Source organism: Miniopterus schreibersii (genome assembly GCF_964146895.1).
Source record: "Miniopterus schreibersii genome assembly, chromosome: 2".
In the NCBI taxonomy this organism is placed as follows: Eukaryota; Metazoa; Chordata; class Mammalia; order Chiroptera; family Miniopteridae; genus Miniopterus; species Miniopterus schreibersii.
The window spans coordinates 137,657,980-137,679,481 of record NC_138102.1 but is presented as its reverse complement, the minus strand read 5'-3'; the positions used below and the strand labels follow the sequence as shown (position 1 = coordinate 137,679,481).

The 21,502-nt window shown below is 46.6% G+C and overlaps 2 protein-coding genes across 5 annotated transcripts in view; both read right to left on the bottom strand.

The window, feature by feature from the left end:
* Positions 1-6,103, bottom strand: part of BAZ2A (bromodomain adjacent to zinc finger domain 2A) — a 35,676-nt gene extending 29,573 nt beyond the window's left edge. The window contains exons 1-2 of one of the 4 annotated variants that reach the window (XM_081127899.1): positions 5,918-6,103; positions 1,114-1,198 (exon numbers count right to left, since the gene is read on the bottom strand). Coding sequence is in view for 1 of the 4 variants with exons in the window: in XM_081127901.1 (XP_080984027.1) it covers positions 5,918-5,921 (4 nt within the window). In the remaining 3 variants the exon portion in view is untranslated. Of the gene's footprint in view, positions 1-481; positions 679-1,113; positions 1,199-4,623; positions 4,705-5,917 lie in introns of those variants that run through there. The other 3 variants (XM_081127900.1, XM_081127901.1, XM_081127898.1) reach the window with 3 other exon arrangements.
* Positions 6,104-7,611: 1,508 nt separating this feature from the next.
* On the bottom strand, positions 7,612-13,694 carry ATP5F1B (ATP synthase F1 subunit beta). The gene is made up of 10 exons (XM_081128135.1): positions 13,491-13,694; positions 12,835-13,017; positions 12,422-12,596; positions 11,802-11,923; positions 11,374-11,558; positions 10,533-10,691; positions 10,288-10,410; positions 9,158-9,370; positions 8,696-8,897; positions 7,612-7,866 (listed from the first exon to the last, which is right to left on the bottom strand). The coding sequence occupies exons 1-10, from the start codon at positions 13,615-13,617 to the stop codon at positions 7,769-7,771; spliced, it is 1,587 nt and encodes a 528-aa protein (XP_080984261.1). The 5' UTR covers positions 13,618-13,694; the 3' UTR covers positions 7,612-7,768.
* Between the last annotated feature and the right edge of the window lie 7,808 nt (positions 13,695-21,502).

The following is a 21,502-nucleotide window of genomic DNA, read 5'->3' as shown; positions in this document are numbered from 1 at the left end:
CATCCCAACAAACGGTGGTTAACCCGCCCAGGGAACCCCCTCACCCACCCTTCGCAATCCGACAATCCCCACCCCCACCCGAGGAGGTGGAGCCCCTCCCGGGGATTCCACCCCGAGTTCCCCACAGAAGTCATTTCCACCAGCCAGGCGGCTTCTCTGCCTCGTCGTCGTCGTCGTCGTCGTCGTCGTCGTCGTCGTCGCCGCCGCCGCCGCCGCCGCCAGGAGCCTCCACAAGCTACTCCCGCCCCCACCCACCGGCCCATCTCGGGTCTTCAGCAGACCCGCCAGCCCCCTTCTCCTCCCAGCCTCTCGGGCAAGGCGACCCCCGCCCGGGACTGGATCCTAACTGGAAATAAGCTGGAGTCAGCTCCTCGCCCCGGGCGAGGCTCTAGGCAGGTCGGGAGGCTCAGTTCCCTGAGGAAAGCCACGGATGAAAGCCGGACTCCCTCCCCTCAGGCCCCCTGCCACAGACCCAACAGACCTGAGGTGGCGGCGTCCAGCCGGACTCGGGGTTTGTCTCTCCCCGGGGGACAAGCGGTTCACATGGCCGCGCTCCGGGCGCCAGAAGGGGAGGGGACCTTGGGGGAGGGGGCCTGGGGTCCGGGAGGGGGGAGGGGGACGCGGCTCAACCGCGGGGCCGGAGCGGAGCCAACATGGCCGGCTAAGGAGGAGTGAGACGAAGCCGGAGGGGGCGGGGAAGCTGCGGTCGACGGAGAGCCGCCCTCCGCGGCCTCCGCCACCGGGTCCTAGCGCCGGGCATTCTGTCTTCCTCGATCCGGATCTGGGTCCTAGCGCCGCGGTACTTCCCTAGCCTACTGAGCAGCTCCCTCTACACCGTTTCTCATTGTGGCCGATAGTCCTGCTTCACACTGAACAAACTGAAAGGCGTGACACGGTCCCAAGGTTAACCTAAAAGACCAAACTTCTAGGACCAAGGCATGCCACTTCCCTATGGGAGGGTGGGGGTGAGATAATTTCGTAGGCAGTTATTTCCCAGGCTGGGTAGTGAGTGGAAAAGTGGAAGTGTAGAAGCGGAAAGGTTAGTCAGCAAAGTTCAGTCCTGGTAAAGGGGTGGAGAAAGGCAAGAGCCTGCTGCGCCTGCTGCCCACTCACCTCTGTCCTGTGGGGGCAGCCTGGTCCTGCCTGGATCATCACTTTCCCAGCGACATCAGCAGGGCCCTGCGGGTCGGGAAGATTCCTGTGCGTAGGAAAAGGAAGCTTGGCTCTGGGGCCAGAGAGGGAAGACCTACCTAAGTTTAGTCTAAACCCGGTCAGAGGAGGGGATAATCGAGAAAACTAACAAGCAAATAAGATGCCCCAGATGTCCACCTATTTTATAACTCCAGTACTTTTTTTTGATAGGGCTATATAACTGCGAAACCTAATGAGAATAGGAAAGAAAAGTCTAACAGGGGACTAGAGTGTGGCTACCATCTAAAATGTCTATTTTAGGGCCCCAGGATGGGGAACAGTATCATATATGATGTTAGAATTTAGAGAATTTCTAGTTCAACCTCCTCTTGTTTGGCAGATAAAGAAATTAAGGGCAGAGAGGATAACCGACTTGTTCAAGGTCAAATAGATAAAATGTGACTAGAAACCAGCTTTCCTTTTCTTGCAACTCAACAGGCTTTGCAGGCTTCAATTCAATGCAATGCAGTTCCACAAACAATTACCTAAATTGTGCAAAGCTGAGGCTGAATATTCTGGAAGAGGAACAGACATTGTGGTGATGATGAAACTCTGGCAGGTTGGGGGCAGGGGTCAACAAATACCTTTTCCTCTGGGGTCTGGGAAGAAGGAGATCTGAAAACTGGGTGGGGACAGGGCATGGCCAAATACATCAGTCTAGATTGGATTTCCTTACTCCACAGAGGAGTGGGCTCTTCCTGAGTTTGGGGGACAGACTCCACTCCCCACTACAAATGGCTCAGAGAGGCTAAGAAGGAAGCAAACTTCAGCAAAGCCTCAATGTGCGTGGACTGGAAAGAGGAGGATGAGAGGACTAGGAAGGTTTCTGTCCTGAGAAAAGCACATTACCAGGGGGAAGAGGTAGACAGGTAGAATTGAAACCCTTCTCTCCTTCCTGACTAAATAACAGAATTATAGGTCACCTTGGAGAAAAAATAAAGACCCTGCAACAGTCTGCTGACCTCAAGTTCCTGAGTAAGTAGGGGCCACAATCAGGGGAGAGAGGTCCTTCCTTATGAAGAAAGCGGGGAATCCAGCAAACTTCTGCTAAGGAATGCCACCTTCCTTCCCAAAAATAAAAAAGTAAAGACAGGTGAAGAAGAGAGTTCAGGACATGGAATTCGCTTCTTAAAGGGCCAGGGGAGAGACCGGTGTCCTTTTTTTTCTTCTTCCCTTATCCAGGGCGGATGAGGGAGAATCTGCCTATCTCCCGCCCCCAATCGCAGGGCAGGCCTGCCGGAGACAGGAGGCAGAGGAGGAGCCTGTGCCAGTCAGACGGGTGTAGCCACGCCTCTCCCCCCACACACACACACCCACACACACCCACCGGCTGGCTCGGCTCCGCACCGGAAGAGCCGGTTACTCCTGTGCCCCACTTGACTGCTCCCACCCCTTCCGAGCTCCGGGCCTAGTCTCCAGGGCAACCCCTGCACTATCCCAGCCAGGAGAGGTTGGGAAGAGGGGTGTTGGAGCCACCTGGGATTAGAATAGAAAGTGGGGCAAAATCCATTCTTCCCACCTGGTACAGAAAGATTACAATCACCTTCCTTCCGGAATAAGACCCCTCCTCATCCCATCTAATCAGAGATCTTCATTGCTCTTTGAGAAAGGATGAGGGTGAGATGTCAATATGCCCAATAGCTGGGTGTTTACTTCTTGCCAGAAGCCACCCCGGGCAGCAGCTGTGCTTCTCCCCACAGCCAGAGACAGAGGGCAGACTGACCCCGTATGTCCCCAAACATTCCTCAATCCTATCAGATGTGGCCAATCACCCACCTCATTTCCCTCTAGGAAGCTACTAGAAAGGGGAAGAGGTAAATGATTTTTTTTTTTTCCAGCAACTTGTGAGAAGGGTACCTAGGGAATACTCCGAATCTCTCTCAAACCAGGCCAGTGGGTGGGTAATTTTAAAAAATGGGGAGAAATTAGCACCTGCTCCCTCTTTCTCACCCTATGTTCCTGCTGCACCACCCTGATTCTGGGGTCAGTTGCCACAGTGTCTGGCTCCATTCTGGAGCCAAGATGGCTGGGGTTGGGAGGAAGAAGAGAGGAGTGAGAAGGGGATTCCTTTGCATCCCTCAACCTTCCTCCCTCTCCCCCTCCAGATACGCCTGGAATCTAATCCCAAACATGACTGCTGACCACCCTCTCCTCCCCCCAGCTTCCTCCTAGACCGACCATGGAACAAGGCTCAGAAGAGTCTGAAGCAAATCCATTTTGTCCTCTCATTTCTGGAAGGTGGTGGTGGTGAGAGCACAAGAAGAAAAGGGGCAGAGCTGGGGGAGCAGCTAGACTTGGAGGTACGCAGAATTCTCCAGAGGATGTTGGGTAATTATTAAAGATCCTTGCCCTCACTGGCTGAATGGTTCATAATGTTGATAGGGTCTAATAGGGAGATGGCCCTCAACCCTGTAACCATTTTAACTTGTCCCTCTCCACGTTAATGCAAAACAGTCTCCTCCCCCTCTATATTTTGGGGAGGCTAGATTCTCCTATAACACAGCAAAAGGACCATAACCCCTTCTCTTCTCTCCAAGTTGGTATGCACCCCTTCAGATTCATGCACAATCCTGTTTCAAACACAGCAAGGAGCTTCTCCTGGATTGTCTCAGGAGAAGATGAAGAAAGCCTTAATTTCCTTCGGGGTGGGGACTCCCTTTGCATCTGAATAGAGAAGGCTGGGCTTCCCTCCCCTTTTCCACCACCCCATACCCTTAGAAATTTCCTCCCAGCCCCACCCTCATCCACTATCCCCCAATAGCCCCTTAAGCCCAGAATCACAAGATTCGGCCCCCACCCCCGTCAATTCCCTGACTCTGGGATAGGAGCGTTCCTAGACTGGACTGGCCCAAGAAGAGGGCCTTTCAGACCTGGGCTGGTTGGCAGGTGCTGAGGTCGGACCCCCAAACTCTGGGAGTGGTGGGGTTGGGTGACAACAACAGAAAAGCTTCAGATGTGACTTAGTTAAACTTGAAGGACCAAGCGGAGCAGGGCCATACAGTGGCTGTAGTCTACGCTAAATCCCCTCACCCCCCCTTACTACGGAGGCGAGAAGTTGGGGTGGCGGTTCTTCCCCTCCCACTGGAGGTTAGGATGGCGTGGGAAAGCGCTGGTTCCAGAGAAGAGGAGGCGAAACCCAGACCGCGGGAGATTTTTCTGGCGAGGAAGGCGCGGGGGAGGGGAAGATCCTGGGTCCAGAATGGCAGGGATACCCAGGAGAGGTTTGTCGAGAGGCGTGAGAAGCCTCGGGATTCCGGTCGCAGAGGACAGGGGAGAAATGGGCACGTAGATAGTGCGGGGGAGAGAGGAAGGGCAGCTCCCGCAGGGGGGTGGTCAGATCCTGAGTCCCGGACATTGGGGATCCCGGGGCAAGGGACCGCAGGGGCGGCCCGCCCAGGAACTCCGGGACCGGACGTGGGTGCCGGGCCTCACCTGGAGCAGGGCCGGGCGGCTGCAGCGGCGGCGGCGCAGGTGGCCGAGCCGGGCGGCGGCGGCGCCTCCTCCCCCAGCCCTGGGCAGGCGGTGGCTGCGGAGGCGGGGGGCGGGCGGAGGATAGCACTTAAAGGGGCAGGAGCTACTGGGGTAAGGACGAGCCCTTGAGTAAGGCTGTCGCGTAGAACCCGCTGGGGGAGGGGGAAGCGGGTGGCGTCTCCTAGGGGCCAGAACCAGGAAGGATCCCAGAGGGAGGAAGAGAACAGATCCCAGGAAGAAGAGACAGAAACTTCTGCGGTGACGTGGGGAATGGCGTTGGGTTCTAACAAGAGGACTTGGGAGGGCTCCGCCAGCGATCCTGGGACACCCGCAAAGATCTTTTCACAAAGCAGGGCAGGGAAGGCAGTGAGAGTCACGACTCCAAGGAGGGATGGGAGATGCCAGAGAGGGTACTCAAGGCCAATCCTAATGGGGTAACGCACAGAGGCCCTACTCGGTGAACAGGTTCCCTGTGTTTCGGCTCCCCAGGGCCCCATCCCTGCGGCTGTTAGAAGACCTGACACAGTCTTCTTCCCTCGGCACTGCCCAGGTTTAAAAGCCTGTAGAATCAGGAAGCCACGAGGGCAAAGACCTCCTAGGCCTTTCAACCACAATCTTGTCTTTTACTCTGTTCTCAGTGACTGGAGCCTGGGGAGCCGCCAATAGCAGCCCTAATGAGGCTAATGTGGGACCGCGAGAATCAGCTTTATTCAGGTTCAGTTTTCCCCCAACCACCACCCTTGCAGCAACCTCTGGGGCAACAGGAAACAGCTGCTCAGTGCAGCCCCCACCTGGTGATGGGTCAGGGTGGGGGAGGAGAGAAAACGGGGACTTAAAAGGCCTGGGAGAAAATAGGAGGTGGAAAGACATCTTAAAAACCCTCCAGCGCTACCAAAAGTGGGCTTTACTTTTGGGCTGGAGGCCAGCAGTGAGTACTGTAAAATATTACTTGAATCTAAGAAGCTTACATGGGAAGAAGCAAGGGGCTGAGGAGTTGGGATGGGGGGGGGGGTTAAGGTGGAGGAGAGCCTCAGTTTTAGGTACAGAGCCTCAGGCTCTTCCTTGGACCTGGAGCTTGCCAAGGATCATGATCCTTTGGTCGGTAGCCTCACCTGCTGAGCTCTGTGCCCCTACAGTCCCTTTTCTCCTCCATCCCCCCCAAAAGAGCAAAGGTTAGGCCCCACCCCTGCTGAGTCAGCCAGGGAGGGAGGCAGGCATCCCTCAGGCCTTCCCGGGGGCTGGTCCTCAAACTTACCCATGTCAGGCTGGTAGGACTTCAGGGCTGGGACCACCCAGCTCCTCGCTGTCCTTGGTTCCCCCTTCACCTGAAGGCTGGCGTTAGATCCTCCTAAACTGAGCTGGGAACTAGCACGAATCAAAAAGCCAACGTATGCTTCCTGCAAACCACAGCCTGAACTGCTGTAGGGTGATGTCCCTGTGTGACAGACTGGGGAGGAGAGGGAGGAGGGAAGGGCGGGGCTTTCTCTGGGTGGAGAGGGAGGAGGAGGCAAGGACAGGGCAGAACTAGGAGAAATATGGAGGGAGGTTAGATCTGTGTTGACACTCCAGTGGCGTGGTAGAACGAGAGTGGTAAAGGGGGAAGGAAATAAATAGTTGCAGCTAGTAAGAGGGAGAAGGTTCTCGAATGCTGAAGCATGAACGTCTGAGGACGGAGGTGGAGGAATACAAATGACCTTTAGGATCACAGTTCCCAGGTCTGCATCTGGGTAAAATGGGAAAGCAAAGCAGAAAGGGCAGACCCATAGCCTAGGGCCTTATGAACCAGCTTCTTACCCACTCTAGAGTAAAGACCTAGTGCCCCCACCTCCATAACTCAGCATTTCCGTAAATCCAGGTTTTTCTGGAAGCAAACTACTGGGCACAGGCGGCTCAGGGGCTCCACCTTCCGTCCATAACATGACACAGAAGAGAGTTGTGACCAGAACGTCATAAGGCAGATGGGAGTAAACTCAAGAGGACCCTACCCCACCCCTGGTGCCTCTCCCAAGGCCCCTCCCCAACCTTCAGCCCCCAGGGGCCTCAGAATTGGGATGTTTGTCCCCGCCCTGCTTCTGCCCAACTAGAAAGCCTCAGGGGAGGAGCTTATAGATGTGGACTCCTCCTCAGGACTAAAGCCCTAGCTGGTTTATAAACAGTCATTAGCTAAGAACCACATCCTAGCAAATGGCCTTCAAGGATTTCAAAATGGTGAGATCAGTTCTTGCAGTCTCCAGTCCTGCCACCAGAGGGAAGTAGATGGGTCTGGATCCAAAAAACTTAAGGGGCACCAGAGCCAACCTTGCACTATAGTAGGCACCTGTTTCAAACTGAAATGGGTGTAGTTTGAGTACTCCTTTTAACCCTGCACCTTTTAGTGGGCTCAAACGAAGGGAAAATTATCAAATCCCATTATTATAGTTCAGAAGCCCAAGCCTAGCAACCCTGAAAGTTGCTCTTCAGCAACACACTCTCCTCAACTTTGGTAAGGGATCTTAGCAGAGCTAAGGATAGGCCTCATGGCATTTTATACCCTGCATTGCCTCAAGCAATCACAAGTCAAAGCTTGCCCAAAATATAAATCAGGAAGCAGAATACTTTCTGAAAAAATATGAAGGCCTAGGTAAAGCAGAGGAAGAAGCCCTTTTAACTCAATTTTTGCACATATCAGTATCAGTTGTTGAGAACATGCATCACCATTTCCTAAATATTAAATTCACCTACTGATTAGCTCTTGCCTTTTTTTAGAACAGCAGTTATTTCTAAACCCCCCTTTTCCCAATGTGCACTTCTAACAAGACCCACAGTTGTCCATCAACACAAGACAATGGCCTTTTTTTGGATGCTCCATTTCAAACATATGGCCTACTTTGTGCTGCTTCTTGTGACCACTCTAAAATTACTATTAAAAACTTCAATGTTGGCTGTGTTGTTAGGATGAAGAAAAACAGATTCGGAGGGATGTACATTTTATTGGAAACCTTAAATACTCTTCAGACAGAACACAATGTCTTCAATCAAGGCTCTCATGTGGCTTACAGAGAAAACTGAAATTTTGGGATTAAGGAAAAGGAGAGGGACAGCTTGGAGGAAGAGTGCTGGGATCCTCTCACGAATGCTCTTCAGCCAGCTTATCAGCTTTTGCCACAGCTTCTTCAATGGGTCCCACCATATAAAAGGCCTGTTCTGGGAGATGGTCATATTCACCTGTATGGAAAACAACAAAATACCCCAAGTATTGAGAAGTAGAGGGATATCAACTTTCTGCAGTGTATACATATCTCACCACTAGAAGACACCAGTCAGAATGTGATATATTCATGTCATCTAAGAAATCTTAAAAAACTTCCCTCACAAATCCAATTTACAAGACATGATACAGTATGGATTAAGAACAAATGGGCCCGGCTGCCGTGGCTCAGTGTTTGAGCATCGACCTATGTATAATACAGGAGATCCCTGTTCAATTCCTGGTCAGGGAACATGCCCTGGTTGCCAGGTAATCCCCAGTAGGGGGCGTGCAGGAGGCATCGAATCAGTGACTCTTATCATTGATGTTTCTCTCTCTCCCTCTCCCTTCCTCTCTGAAATAAAAACATAAAAATAATAACAAGAAAAAATGGTCTGGAGCCACATAACCTGGGTTCAAATTCTTGCTCTCCACTTTCGCTGTGTGATATTGGGAGTGGTTATTTTAAACTTTGTGCTATAAGTCTCCCAATTTGTAAAACAAGATGATAATGCCTTCCTCATAAGATCTTGTAATTCACTAAGAAGAGTACCAAAGACTAAATGCACTAAATGTTGGCTGACAAGAAAAGTAACACAGGTATCTGTCTCATAAGTAAATAAGAGTATTTCCAAAGAAGAAAAATGGGAAATAGCTTGTTTCTTATTTTTTTTTAATTATGTAACTAGGTGCAATATGTTTATACATTGTTCAATGGCTGATGGAATGGGAACATTAACACAGCAAGCATTCAAGAGATTTCAGTTTCTCTGCCATTTATGTTCAGCTTTATACTTGAAATCTCACCTGCCAAAATCTGCTGGAATCCTTTGATGGTCTCCTTCAGGGGTACCAGCTTCCCCATATGACCTGTGAAGACCTCAGCAACCTGGAATGGCTGAGACAAGAAACGCTGTATTTTCCGTGCACGGGACACAGTCAACTTGTCCTCCTCAGAAAGTTCATCCATACCCAGGATGGCAATGATGTCCTGGAGGGATTTATAGTCCTGTGAGAAAACAAGAGAGCCTGGAGTAAATATTCACATTCCTTTAATTTGGACCAAAAAATCTAAGGGTTAATATCACCTTATATTCACACTGAGCTTTGTACAAAGGATTTTAGCACCTTATCTCGCTTTATAAGTAAACAAGTTAGAGGAAAAGTTACATACTTGGGGTGGTCATGAGGGCTCTCAACTAAGATCAGTGTCTTGGTCTTTCTACTCCTGATTTTATAGACACTAATCCCACCTGCAATAATACTCACCTGTAGGATCTTTTGCACCCCACGGGCAACATCATAATGCTCATTGCCAACAATGTTGGGATCCATGATACGAGAGGTGGAGTCTAGAGGATCCACAGCAGGATAGATGCCCAGTTCAGCAATAGCACGGGACAACACAGTGGTAGCATCCAAATGGGCAAAGGTAGTGGCAGGGGCAGGGTCAGTCAAGTCATCAGCAGGCACATAGATAGCCTAAGGTGAGTCAAGAAGCCATGAAGAACATCAGAAAGCCAAAGCCAAGTAATTCTACTCAAGTCACCCCACCCCCTTTTCTAACCTCTCCTCATTCTTACTCTGTCTTCGTAGCATTCAAGAGTTCACCTCAAAAGAGCCTTCCTACCACCCCTACTAGCTGCTGAATTTACAGATTATCTGGTCCCTCTAAGCTGTGATGAATTTTTCATTGTCATTCCTTTTGTTTTTCATCCTACATTTTAACTTTTTGAGGTAAAACCAAAAAACCTGCACCCACTACAATAGTTCACAAGAAGAAGGAATCATGCCCTGGCTGGTGTGGCTCAGCAGTTAGAGCACCTGCCCACAGACAGAAGGATCTTGGGTTCGATTCCTGGTCAAGGGCACGTACCTGGGTTGCAAGTTCGATCCCTGGCCCTTATTGGGGCATGTGCTGGAGGCAACCAATGGATGTCTCTCTCCCTCTCTCCCTTCTACTCTCTGAAAATCAATGGGAAAAATATCCTCAGGTGAAGATTAACCAAAAAAAAAAAAAAGAATCATGAAAGTTACTACACAATTTAAGACACATTTTTAGATAATTTTACTACACATACCATCTATAAACATTTAAAAATTTGTAGTACATTAATGGAATACTCATTTACCACTCAATTTCCATGCAGTTCCAGACTTCCCCTCAGGCTGAAAACCACTACTATGTAATCTACATTTACATGTATATCTTCAATTACTTTAGATAAATGTTTCTTAACCTTTTAGCATTTTTAACATAAACACACAAAATTTTACCCATTATTTCAGGGAGCACATGAATCCAGTTAAAGCCTCTTGAGATATAAGTAACTAGGTTTTATACCTCTCTGTACATGCCTTTATACAAATTAGACTTTCATTTATTTAATTATTCTTACCTGTACAGAAGTGATAGATCCCTTCTTGGTAGTGGTGATCCTTTCCTGCATGGTACCCATATCAGTGGCCAGAGTAGGTTGGTAGCCTACAGCAGAAGGGATTCTGCCCAATAAAGCAGACACCTTAAAGAAAAAGAAAAAAAAAGACTAAGAAAAAGGTCTTGGGTATCTATATCTTTAGACTCATCTGCATCATTCCATAGAAAGGTCAAATGAAACAGGTCATCTCAAGCTTTCTCTCTTACCTCTGAGCCAGCCTGGGTGAAGCGAAAGATGTTATCGATAAACAGCAGTACATCTTGACCTTCTTGGTCTCTGAAGTATTCAGCCACAGTCAGTCCAGTCAGAGCTACCCGGGCACGAGCACCAGGTGGTTCATTCATTTGACCGTACACCAGTGCTACCTGCAGTAATCATACACAATCAGAAAACCTGAATGTGGAGCTCAGGGGTAATGTACTCAGGCTCCAAAGGCAGACTTTTCCAAATGTGGATAACTTGACTCTATAATTTGAGGTAGTGGGGGATTGTGTTATGGCTCTCCCGTGGCAAAAAGAAAACCTGACAAAGGAGTATGGAAGCCATATATCCAAGGTCCCCAAATCAGCTAAACTACACAAAAAAACACTTCCTTCTCAGAAGGTAGGTGTTAATGTTTTATTCACAAATTTCATTTCCCTTTCAGAGTTGCAGTTCAAAACACAAAAGATAACTTCTTGTATTACTGAGGTAAAAGTCTGTAAATTACTGAGATAGTAGAAAGGAAATAAGCTGTAAGTGAAAAGCACAAAATAGGGTTATATGAAGACTTATGAACCACCTCCAACTCCCCCCCCAAATTAGCTTCCAAATGATGGGTCTATCTACCATAAAAAGTCTGGAAATGTAATCTAATATCAAAGAGAAAAAAAAATGTGCATTAGTGTATTATAAATTGGGGGGAAAACACGGACAGGAATTTCCATTGTAGGGAATTCTGGGACACTAAATTGAAAACAAAAACCATGGCTTCAGCTAGCAATGCAGTCGACTACAGTAATTTTCTAGCGTACCTACTATGTGGACATCAATCAGTTCAGTGCTCACCTTGGAGGTAGCATCTTTTAAGTTGATAACACCAGACTCAATCATTTCATGGTATAAGTCATTGCCCTCACGGGTCCTCTCACCAACACCAGCAAACACAGAATAACCACCATGGGCTTTGGCAACGTTGTTGATTAACTCCATGATCAGTACAGTCTTGCCAACTCCTGCACCACCAAAGAGCCCTGGGAGAGGTTTAGAAAAAGAATAGTTAAGAGTTCTGTGTTCCTAAAGAATCAAATTTTTTTTTTAAAAACAAGTTCATCTCTTTCCTTCTCAGGAATGGCATCTGGCTTCAGCAAACTCAGAAGAACGAAAGTCAGAAGCTATTCATCAGTGATGGATAGAGCTCAGTACCCACTCATAACATGGTAGGATCTTTTCTTCCCACATTAGGTTTGGAAAATATGTACCCACCACTAACATACCAATTTTGCCACCCTTGGCATAGGGAGCCAGGAGATCCACAACCTTGATACCAGTAACCAAAATTTCCTGCTCAACACTCATCTCAATGAACTCAGGAGCTTCAGCATGAATAGGAGCAAATCTGCAAAGGCAGAAGAGAAAACCAGTGTCTATTCATCCTGTTGAAAGATTCCCCGTAATTCTCAAATCTAACCCTTTACTCATAGTCTCATGTCCTCTTACCAAAAGGATTTCATTATCTCAGGAAGCGGTCATCCCTTTTCCTGACAACTTTGTCATAAAGATTTTCCTTTACTGTGTCCTAACCTAACAGCACTTCTTCACATACCAATAGGAAATACAAATCATGCAAGTTCTGGAAACCCCACAACATACGTCATTGGCATTAAAACTCACTTAAATAATCAATTTGGGTCCTAAGTAGCAGGTTTTTTACAATGCGAATTTCTGCATCCTTAATTTTCTTCAGAAGAAACTGCATTGTATGGCTTTAATAATATCAGCATTTTAAGTATTCCCTACAGGAAAATTCTGGCATACTAAAAGGTGTCATCTAATGTATAACACTGCAAGAAAAAGCAGTTCCTTTGCATGTAGATGCAACAAGAGGGATACTTACTGTTTGGTTTTGATGGGGCCTCTCTCATCAATAGGTTCTCCAATGACGTTCATAATTCTGCCCAAGGTCTCAGGACCAACAGGAATTTTGATTGGTGCACCAGAATCCAGGACTTTCTGGCCTCTAACCAAGCCTTCTGTACCATCCATGGCAATGGTCCTTACTGTGCTCTCACCTGTCAGATAAAGGCAGTGCTGCAGGGTGACACATAAAACCAAGTTGGCTTTATGATATTTAATACAGCATAGAAAGACCTAAGTCAACCAAGACTCCTTCTCAGTACCTAAATATGGCTTCAGCAAACTCAGAAGAACGAAAGTCATTTTGATAAAATCATCACAGAAGGAAGACAGCCTGGTTTGGGCAATATCTGGACTAAACAAACCCTACTATTCCTGACAAATTCTACTTACCCAAATGCTGGGCCACCTCCAAAACCAGCCTTGTCTCCCGGCCTTGCACTTCCAGGGCATTTAGGATGGGTGGTAGTCCCTCATCAAACTGGACGTCCACCACTGCACCGATGACGGCCACGATGCGCCCAGTGGCGACGCCTGCCTTTGGCGAAGGAGATGTTTGGGCGGCATAGTCTCTGGCTAACAAACAAAGAAGAAGGAGCTGGGGTCATGGCAGTTAGAAGGTCATTGAAAGCGAGACTTAACCCACAAGGACTGGTGAATTCAGCCCAGGCCCGACCTCCTTCCGCTTGCAGGGAAGGCGTGTCCAGAAGGAGGGCCGTGCAGGAGCCCAGAAAGGGCCTGCACAAGCTTCCACCCTAATACACAAAACCCCATTATTCGAGAGCTCGGTGGCCCCATTCCACAGGAAGGTCACTGCACCTGCCGGCATTTTCCCGTCACGCTGCGCCTCCCCTTTCCAAAATGAGAAGGAATTAGATCGAAGAAAGCTCCCATGGGCGAACCGTTCTTGTTCTCCATCCGTTAGAGGGCAGGGAGCTGGCCGTGGCGTCCTTCTAGTACCTAATACCTTAGGCCCAAGTGACAATCGCCCCCGGCTCAAGGTCATGGGGCGGCAGAAACAAACCCAGTTCCTAGAAAAATGCACTTACCAGGCTGGAGCACTGCCGGGGCGGCCCGCAGTAAGAGCTGAGCTTGGGGTAACGACGCCGAAGGGTTGAGTCCCCGCAAGGCCCCGGAGGCCGAGACTGCGGCCACACGACCCACAAGACCCAACATGGCGGAGTCCTGGTGGAGACTGAACGCGGCAGCAGCAGCGGCCGCCAACACCAGGGCATTTGGGGCGAGGCCTATTCTTCAGTAGGCACTTCCATTGGATGAGTTTGCTGCTTATCATTCTCAGCACTGCTCTTATAGGTTAACAATCTCTCATCTTCTCAACCATTGGTCAAAATTGGTGCTAATCTGAACTCTTTTTTTTACTGGACATTGTCAGGCTAGGTGCAACCCTCAGAGCCTCAAAAGTTAATTGGACAAGAGGGACGTCAGTTGCAGACAGTCCTTGGCGGAACTACGTTTAGGGAAGGGGCGGAGTTCCTGTTGGGAAGCACGAGGGCTGTCTGGCTGTCCTTGGGCTCTCTCCTTAGATAGGACCTTGAACTGGGTGACAGCCTCAGGGGCGGGGTTCAGGAAGTGGTGTCTTCGTTAAGCACCACTAATGGTGACCTTGGCGAAGTCAGGAGCCTTCTTTAAGAGTCAAAACTATTTTTCTTTTGCAGTGATGAGACTGGAAGCTTACAGACAGCTCAGCAGGTCAGGAATTCGGACAGAATCTCTATCACTTAAAGCTGTACAATGAAATAAATTAATGTAACGAGTCATTTAACAGATGTGTGCTAGGCATTAAAGAGACATAAGTAAGACATAGGAGCTTCCTTTCAAGAAAGAGCAAACAACGCTGTGAAGTGTGATGGTCCCTGATTAAGTAGGTACACGAAGAAGGAGGGGATAAATTTGGGTCACCTAGAGATGTCAAGGAATTGCCTCAGAGTGGGGGAGGCTGATAGGTCTGTTGTGAAATAGAAGGAGAAATTCCTTGGGTAAATAGGAAGGAGGACTATTACAAGCACACGTTTGCGTGAAACTGCATGTTCCTTTTGTGGAAATACAGCTGAGGAAGATTGGAGGTGAGGAAGGGTAAAAAAGAGGGTAGCAAACAGATGAATATAAAAAGAGAAGCAGGAGCCAGGTCTCAGCTTTGGATGGCAGTGGAGGCTAGGCAGAGGTAGGTGTGTGGAAGTGTTCCTCTCATATGTTAAATCATAGAATAGCCCCAGCTGGTTTGGCTTAGTGAGAAGAGCTTGGGACTGGGAACTGAAGGGTCCCAGTTCAATTCTGACCAAGGGCACTGCAGAGTGGATTCCTGGCCCTGTTCGGGGCCTGTACAGGAGGCAAACGATTGATGTATATTGATGTTTGTTTTTCCCTTCCACTCTCTTTGAAAAGCAATGGAAAAAGTATCCTCAGGTAAGGATAAAAAAAAAAAATCGTAGATAAACAGGGCATCCTTTCCTGTAATATTGATTTTATTCAGAGCCATTTGGGGGCAGGATGGGGGAAGACTCTTAATCTGTAAGAACAAACATGGCCATATGGAGTAGTTCAGCATGGAATTATCTTCCCCAAACTTTCTCCCACCAGCCACATTAGTTATTTTTCTGCATATAGTGAAAAAGTTTTCTGTTTGGCAGTGTAGAGCTAGCTATTGAAGGAAACAGGAATATAATGTTAAATTTGAAGTGCTTATGGTAATCTTGCCTAGTAAGAGGGATAGAACCCAAGGAAAACAGCAACATGTATGGAGCAAGCAGAGAAAAATGAACCTGCAAAGAGTAAGAGGACCAAGGACCTTGGTGTTAAGAATCAAGTTAAGAATATTAAGGAGAGCCTAGCTGGGTATGGCTCAGCGGTTGAGCATCGACCTAGAATCCAAGAGATCATGGTTCAATTCCCGGTCAGGGCACATGCCCAGGTTGTGGGCTCGATCGCTAGTTGGGGGCGTGCAGGAGGCAGCCAATCAATGATGACTCTATCATCATTGATGTTTCTATCGCCCCCTCTCTCTGAAATCAATAGATACATCTTTTTAAAAATCATGGAGAAATGTGGTCAATAGTATCAATCACATAATCATCATATAAAGTAAGGGCTGAAAAGGACCTATTGAGTTTAGTACCCAGGAATTTATTCCATGGTGAAGCAGATCAAAGGTAATTTCAATGGGCTGCATCAGTTAACACCAAATATACAACTTTTTGAAATTTTATTTTTAATCTGTACTCTTAACATTACACTGGCAGCATGCCAGTTAATAGGGACCTATATATTTCACTTGCTTCCCTCAACCAGTAGAGATAAAATGTCTGTAGATAGGATACTCTTTAAAGAGTATTGCCACTGGAAACATGTCATTTGGGAAGTTATTGAAAATCTGTGTACAGGTGAACCTCCTAAACTCTAAGGGTCCCCAGGACACTTGCAATCAGGGGAGCAATGGGCAGCAGCAGCTCATCCCAGGCTAATCCCCTGAACCTGTCTCCCAGGCCCCCTTTTCTCTGACTTTCCAGTGAGCCAAAGCAGCCCCACCTAGGCTCACTTCTTTCCTATAACGTTTTTAGAGAGCCAAAGCAGCCCCACTTAGGCTCTCTCCCATTGCTTCTTTTATCCTAAGCCCTTCCTTGTTTCACAGTCCCCGGCTTTAATAAATGTACTCTCAATAAAATAAAATCTCTGTAATCACTTTCTTCATCTATAAAAGAGTTAATAAAATGGGAAGCCCGGCTGGCGTGGCTCAGTAGTTGAGCACTGACCTAGGATTCAGGAGATCATGGTTCCCTTCCCGGTCAGGGAATGTGCCCAGGTTATGGGCTCGACCCCCAGTAGGGGGCGTGCAGAAGGCAGCTGAACAATGACTCTCTCATTATTGATGTTCTCTCTCTTTCCCTCTCCCTTCCTCTCTCTGAAATCAATAGACTTTTTTTTAAAAAAGGGAATAATCTCATGCCTGGCCGGGCGTAGCTCAGCGGTTGAGTGTCAGCCTAGGATCCAGGCGATCAGGGTTCGATTCCCGGTCAGGGCACATGCCCGGGTTGTGGGCTCAATCAATGACTCTCTCATCATTGATGTTTCTACCTCTCTCTCTGCCTCTCCTTTCCTCTCTCTGAAGTCAATAAAGATATTTAAAAAATAAAATAAAATAATAAAATAAAATAAAAGGGAATAATCTCAGAGGGTTGTTTCAAGAATTAAGTAGATTAATACATGAAAGAAACATTTAGAACAATGCCTGGCACACAGCACTATTTGTTAGCTAGTACTTTTACTTACTATTCACTTAGTAATATTTTTTACTTACTAATAACTTAGTAATAATTTTTACTATTTATTTTTAGATATATTTTTATTGATTTCAGAGAGAAGAAAGGAAAGGGAGAGATAGAAACATCAATGATGAGAGAATCATTGATTGGCTGCTTCTTGCACGTCCCCGACTGGGGATCGAGCCCACAACCCAGGCATGTGCCCTGACCGGGAATCGAACCCCGATCTCCTGAATCCTAGGTCGACGCTCAACCACTAAGCCACGCCCGGCCGGGCAATTTTTACTTACTATTGACTTAGACTATTTGGTCTAGCCCTGGCTGGGTTTGCTCAGTGGTTAGAGCATCGGCCCACAGACTGAAGGGTCCCGGGTTTAGTTCTGATCTTGGTTGCAGGCTCGCTCCAGGCCCCGGTTGGGACATGTGCTGGAGGCAACTAATCGATGTGTCTCTCTCACATCGATGTTTCTCTCTCCCCCTCTTCCACTCTCTCTGAAAAGCAATGGAAAAAATATCTTCAAGTGAGTATTAGAAAAAATATATATATATGTATATCCTTTGGTCTTGGCTAAAAAATTTTAAATATATTTTTATTGATTTCAGAGAGAGGGAGAGGGAGAGAAACATCAATGAGAGTTATGGATCAGCTGCCTCCTGCACGACCCCTGCTGGGGACTGAGCCCACAACCTGGGCAGTGCCCGCACTGGGAATTGAACCAAGATTTGGATCATAGGTTTATGCTCAACCACTGAGCTACACCAACTGAGCTAGGCCAAAATTTTAACTATTGAACACAGTTAAACTGACACTTCACTTAATCCAGGTGTCAAAGATTTTCACATAAATTTCCAGGTAACTGAAACTCATCACTTTTTAAATTTTTATGTTAATCCTTACCTGAGGACATTTTTTTCCACTGATTTGTAGCGAGTGGAAGGGAATGGCGAGGTGATAAACATTGATGTGAGACACACTGACTTGTTGCCTCCTGCACAGGCCTAGACTGAGCCAGATTGAACCTGCAACCCAGGTGCGTGACCTTGACTGGGAATTAAGCCTGCGACCCTTTGGTGCAGGAGCCAATGCTCTAACCACTAAGCCACACCGGCCAGAACACTCATAACTTTTTAAAACAATATTTTTTGAGAGAAGGGGGAGGCAGAAAGAGAAACACTGAGGTGAGATAGGTGGCCTCCTGCACGCACCCTACTGCAACCCAGGCACATGCCTTGATCAGGAACCAAACCAGCAACCTTCTGGTACATGGGGCGATGCCCAACCAACTGAACCACACTGGCCAGGGCTGAAACTCATCACTTTTTTTTTTTAAATATATCTTTATTGATTTCAGAGAGAGGCAAGGAGATGGAGAGATATAGAAACATCAATGATGAGAGTCATTGATTGGCTGCAGCCCGCAACCCGGGCATGTGCCCTGACCGGGAATCGAACCCTGATCGCCTGGATCCTAGGTTGACGCTCAACCGCTGAGCCACGCCCAACCTGGGAAACTCATCACTTTTTGAAAAGTATCGCACATTTCTTTGTCCTCTTAGCAAATTCAAGTAAACTTTTTCTTGGGACATTTGGGTTATTAAATCTTTGCATCACATTGCAAAGCTAAAAGCTAAAATGTTACTGAGGGGCATATACATAGCGAGCCATTTCTCCATTATGCTCATTTGTGAACTTTTTCTAACTTCTTTGCTGTAAATGTTTGCCCCATAGTCTTCTGAAATCATATTACCAGCTAAATTTTTAAGTAATACTGTCTAAACTAAAAATAAACTTGACTAGCTTGGGCTGAGATAGGTCTTAACAGTCTTTTTTCCTTTTTCTTCTTTTTAATGGGTTCACTTTTTCTTATAATTTAAAAAATATACCTTTATTGATTTCAGAGAGAGGGAGGGAGGGAGGGGGGAACATCAATGATGAGAGTCGTCATTGATCGGCTGCCTCTTGCACACCCCCTACTGGGGATCGAGCCTGCAACCCAGGCATGTGCCCTGACCGGAAATTGAACCGCGATCTCCTGGATCCTAGACTGAGCCACGCCTGCCCGGGCTGGAGAACTTTTTATATCAGTACCTTTACATTTACTTTATTGATCGTGAGTACACATTATGCCCTAAGACTGTAACAACTTAATTTACTCCATTTATGGTCATCTGGATTGTTTCAAATGGCTATTTCATGTAATGTTGAATGAAAAAGAGAGCCTGCACACATCACGTACACTACCTAGTACTTAGTGTAGATTCCTAGAAATAAAATGTTGGCTTAAAATTATGTTCATTTAAATGAAATTCTGCCAAATGGCCTTCTAAAACCATCTCGCTAATTTACCAGGTCCTCAGAATCCTTCCCAAAACTTTTTTTAAGATGTGGCTAATATGAAATGAATAAATTTACGCCCTGGTAAGGTGGCTCAGTTGGAGTGTTGTCCCGTACACTAAAAGGTTGTGGGTTTGTTTCTGTCATGGCACATAACCAAGGCTGTGGGTTTGACCCCGGTCAGGGTGTGAATGGGAGACAACATATTGATGTTTCTCTCCCCCTTCCTCTCTCAAAAATCAATAAAAGCATATCCTTGGGTGAGGATTAAAAAAATGAATAAAATTACTTTGATAACATTTGCATTTCCCGTTTCTACTAAGATGGAATGCTTTCACATTTATTGGTCATTTATCTCTTCAGTGAATTCCTGTCCCTACCTTTTGCCCATTTTTTCACTATTGGCTCGTCATAGTGATTACAAGCTATTTTCAAATGCTTTGCTAAATATGTTGTAAATATTTTCTTCTAGTATGTCTCTTACCTTTTAACCTGTTGACCTATGTAATTTTTTTAAAAATTAATTTTTAGAGAGAGAAACATCAGTTTGCTGTTCCACTTATTTATGCATTCATTGGTTGACTCTTGTATGTGCCCTGATCAGGGATCAAACTCACATAGTGGGTCAATGCTCTAACCAACTGAGCTACTTGGCTATGGAGACCTGTGTAATTTTTAATATCAGATTTAACTTTTCTTTGTAGCTTCTATATTTTTTCTGTATCATGCTTGGAATGATTTCCCCCTATCATTAGCAAAGAATTTGATTAATGAGGCCCTGGCGATGTAGCTCAGTTGGTTAGAGCATCATCCCGATATGCCAAGGTTGAGGGTTCGGTCCCCAGTCAGGGCACATGCAATAATCAACTAGTAGGCCCAGTTGGCATGGCTCAGTTGTTGAGCTTCAACCTATGAACCAAGAGGTCAAGGTTTGATTCCAGGTCAGGGCACTTGCCCAGGTTGTGGGCTTGACCCCCAGTAGGGGCATGTAGGAGGCAGCGGTACAAGGACCCTCATCATTCTTTCTTCCTCTCTGAAATCAGTAAAAAAAAAAAAAAAAAAAATCAACTGGTGAGTACGTGGGTAAGTGGAACAAATCAGTTCCTCTCTATAAAATCAATAAAACCCTGACTGGTGTGGCTCAGTGGGCATTGTCCAGTACACCAAAAGGTTGCCGGCTAGATCCCAGGTAGGCAGATGTTTAGCTCTCACATTGAAGTTTCTCTCACTCCCTAAAAATCAATAAAAAAATCTTTTAAAAGATTCTTAAATTAAAAAATATATTTTTAAAAGAATTTGATAAATGGACTCGTTTTCCCTGAGTGGGCCAGGAACTATCTGCATCTGGTAATCACTATCTAGGTGGAGGTATTAAAATTCAGTTTCTCAGTTGTACTACCCACATCTCAGATCCTCAATAGCTGTATGTGGCTGGTAGCTACTGTGTCAGACAATGGATAGGTTTCCTTCATCACAAAAAATTCACATTGGACAGCACTGATCTCAGCAGGAACTGATTCAGAATCTGCATTTTAGATCTAAATCAAGTGGTTGTCAAACTTGGAATCCTAAGTCACCAAGAAGGCTTAAGACAGCTCACTGGACTCTACCCTGTCAAGTTTCTCATTTGAGTAGAGGTCTGCTTGGGAGCCCCAAATTTGTATTTCTAACCAATTTCTAGGTGGGACTGATGCTGCTAGTCTGGGGACCACACTTCACTGACCTCAAGTATCAGTTAAATTGCAAATTCCTGGGGCCCACATGCACCTACTAAAGCCTCTCTCAGGGTTGAGACCTAGGAATCCACTTTACCAGAGCCCCATGATTTTGAGAACCACTGGGTTCAAGATAAGGCAGATGGCCACAGATAGGGAGACAACTAGAGCTAAGAAGCTAATTAGTTGTGAGAAAAGAACAATGGTTGAGGCACAGGTCTACTCCTCATTGAAGTTGTTGTTAGTTGTAGGGGAGCAAATTTACAGTTCTCACTCCTGAACTTAGGATCATCATGATACAGCCAAGGGAATGAGCTGCTAAATATAGTACAGCAGTGAAGGTCACCGATTTAAGGCTAAGAAATTTAGGCTAGAGTTCTAGATAGTTCTTCACATAAACAATGAAATTATCCAGGCTGTCAATATAGCTCATAAGCAAGCGACATGATTTTTCACTTTGGAAAACTGTTAAGTATTAAGAACAAAGCAAGACTGTATCCTAAACGTTATCAAATCCTACTTGACCACCTACATCTCTGGAATCTGCTTCTCCAGGTCTCACTGCCAGTGCCTAAGTCTACCTCTTCACCTTTTGCCATTTGAATTCCTGCATTGTTTCCTTGCCTCCAGGCCAACTCACATTATTCACGCTATGATATTCCTGAAATGTGCTTACTGAATCTTCACATCAGGTGTTGTCCTAAGGAGTGGAGATTTAATAGTGATCTACATCG

Bases quoted from the DNA above. Each gene is read 5' to 3' on its own strand.
- ATP5F1B (XM_081128135.1), bottom strand. From the start codon at position 13,617: ATGTTGGGTCTTGTGGGTCGTGTGGCCGCAGTCTCGGCCTCCGGGGCC. The intron at 11,924-12,421 runs GTAAGTATCCCT...CTGCCTTTGCAG, and splicing joins GGCCCCATCAAAACCAAACA to ATTTGCTCCTATTCATGCTG. The intron at 8,898-9,157 runs GTGAGTATTATT...GTTTTCTCACAG, and splicing joins GGGTGCAAAAGATCCTACAG to GACTATAAATCCCTCCAGGA.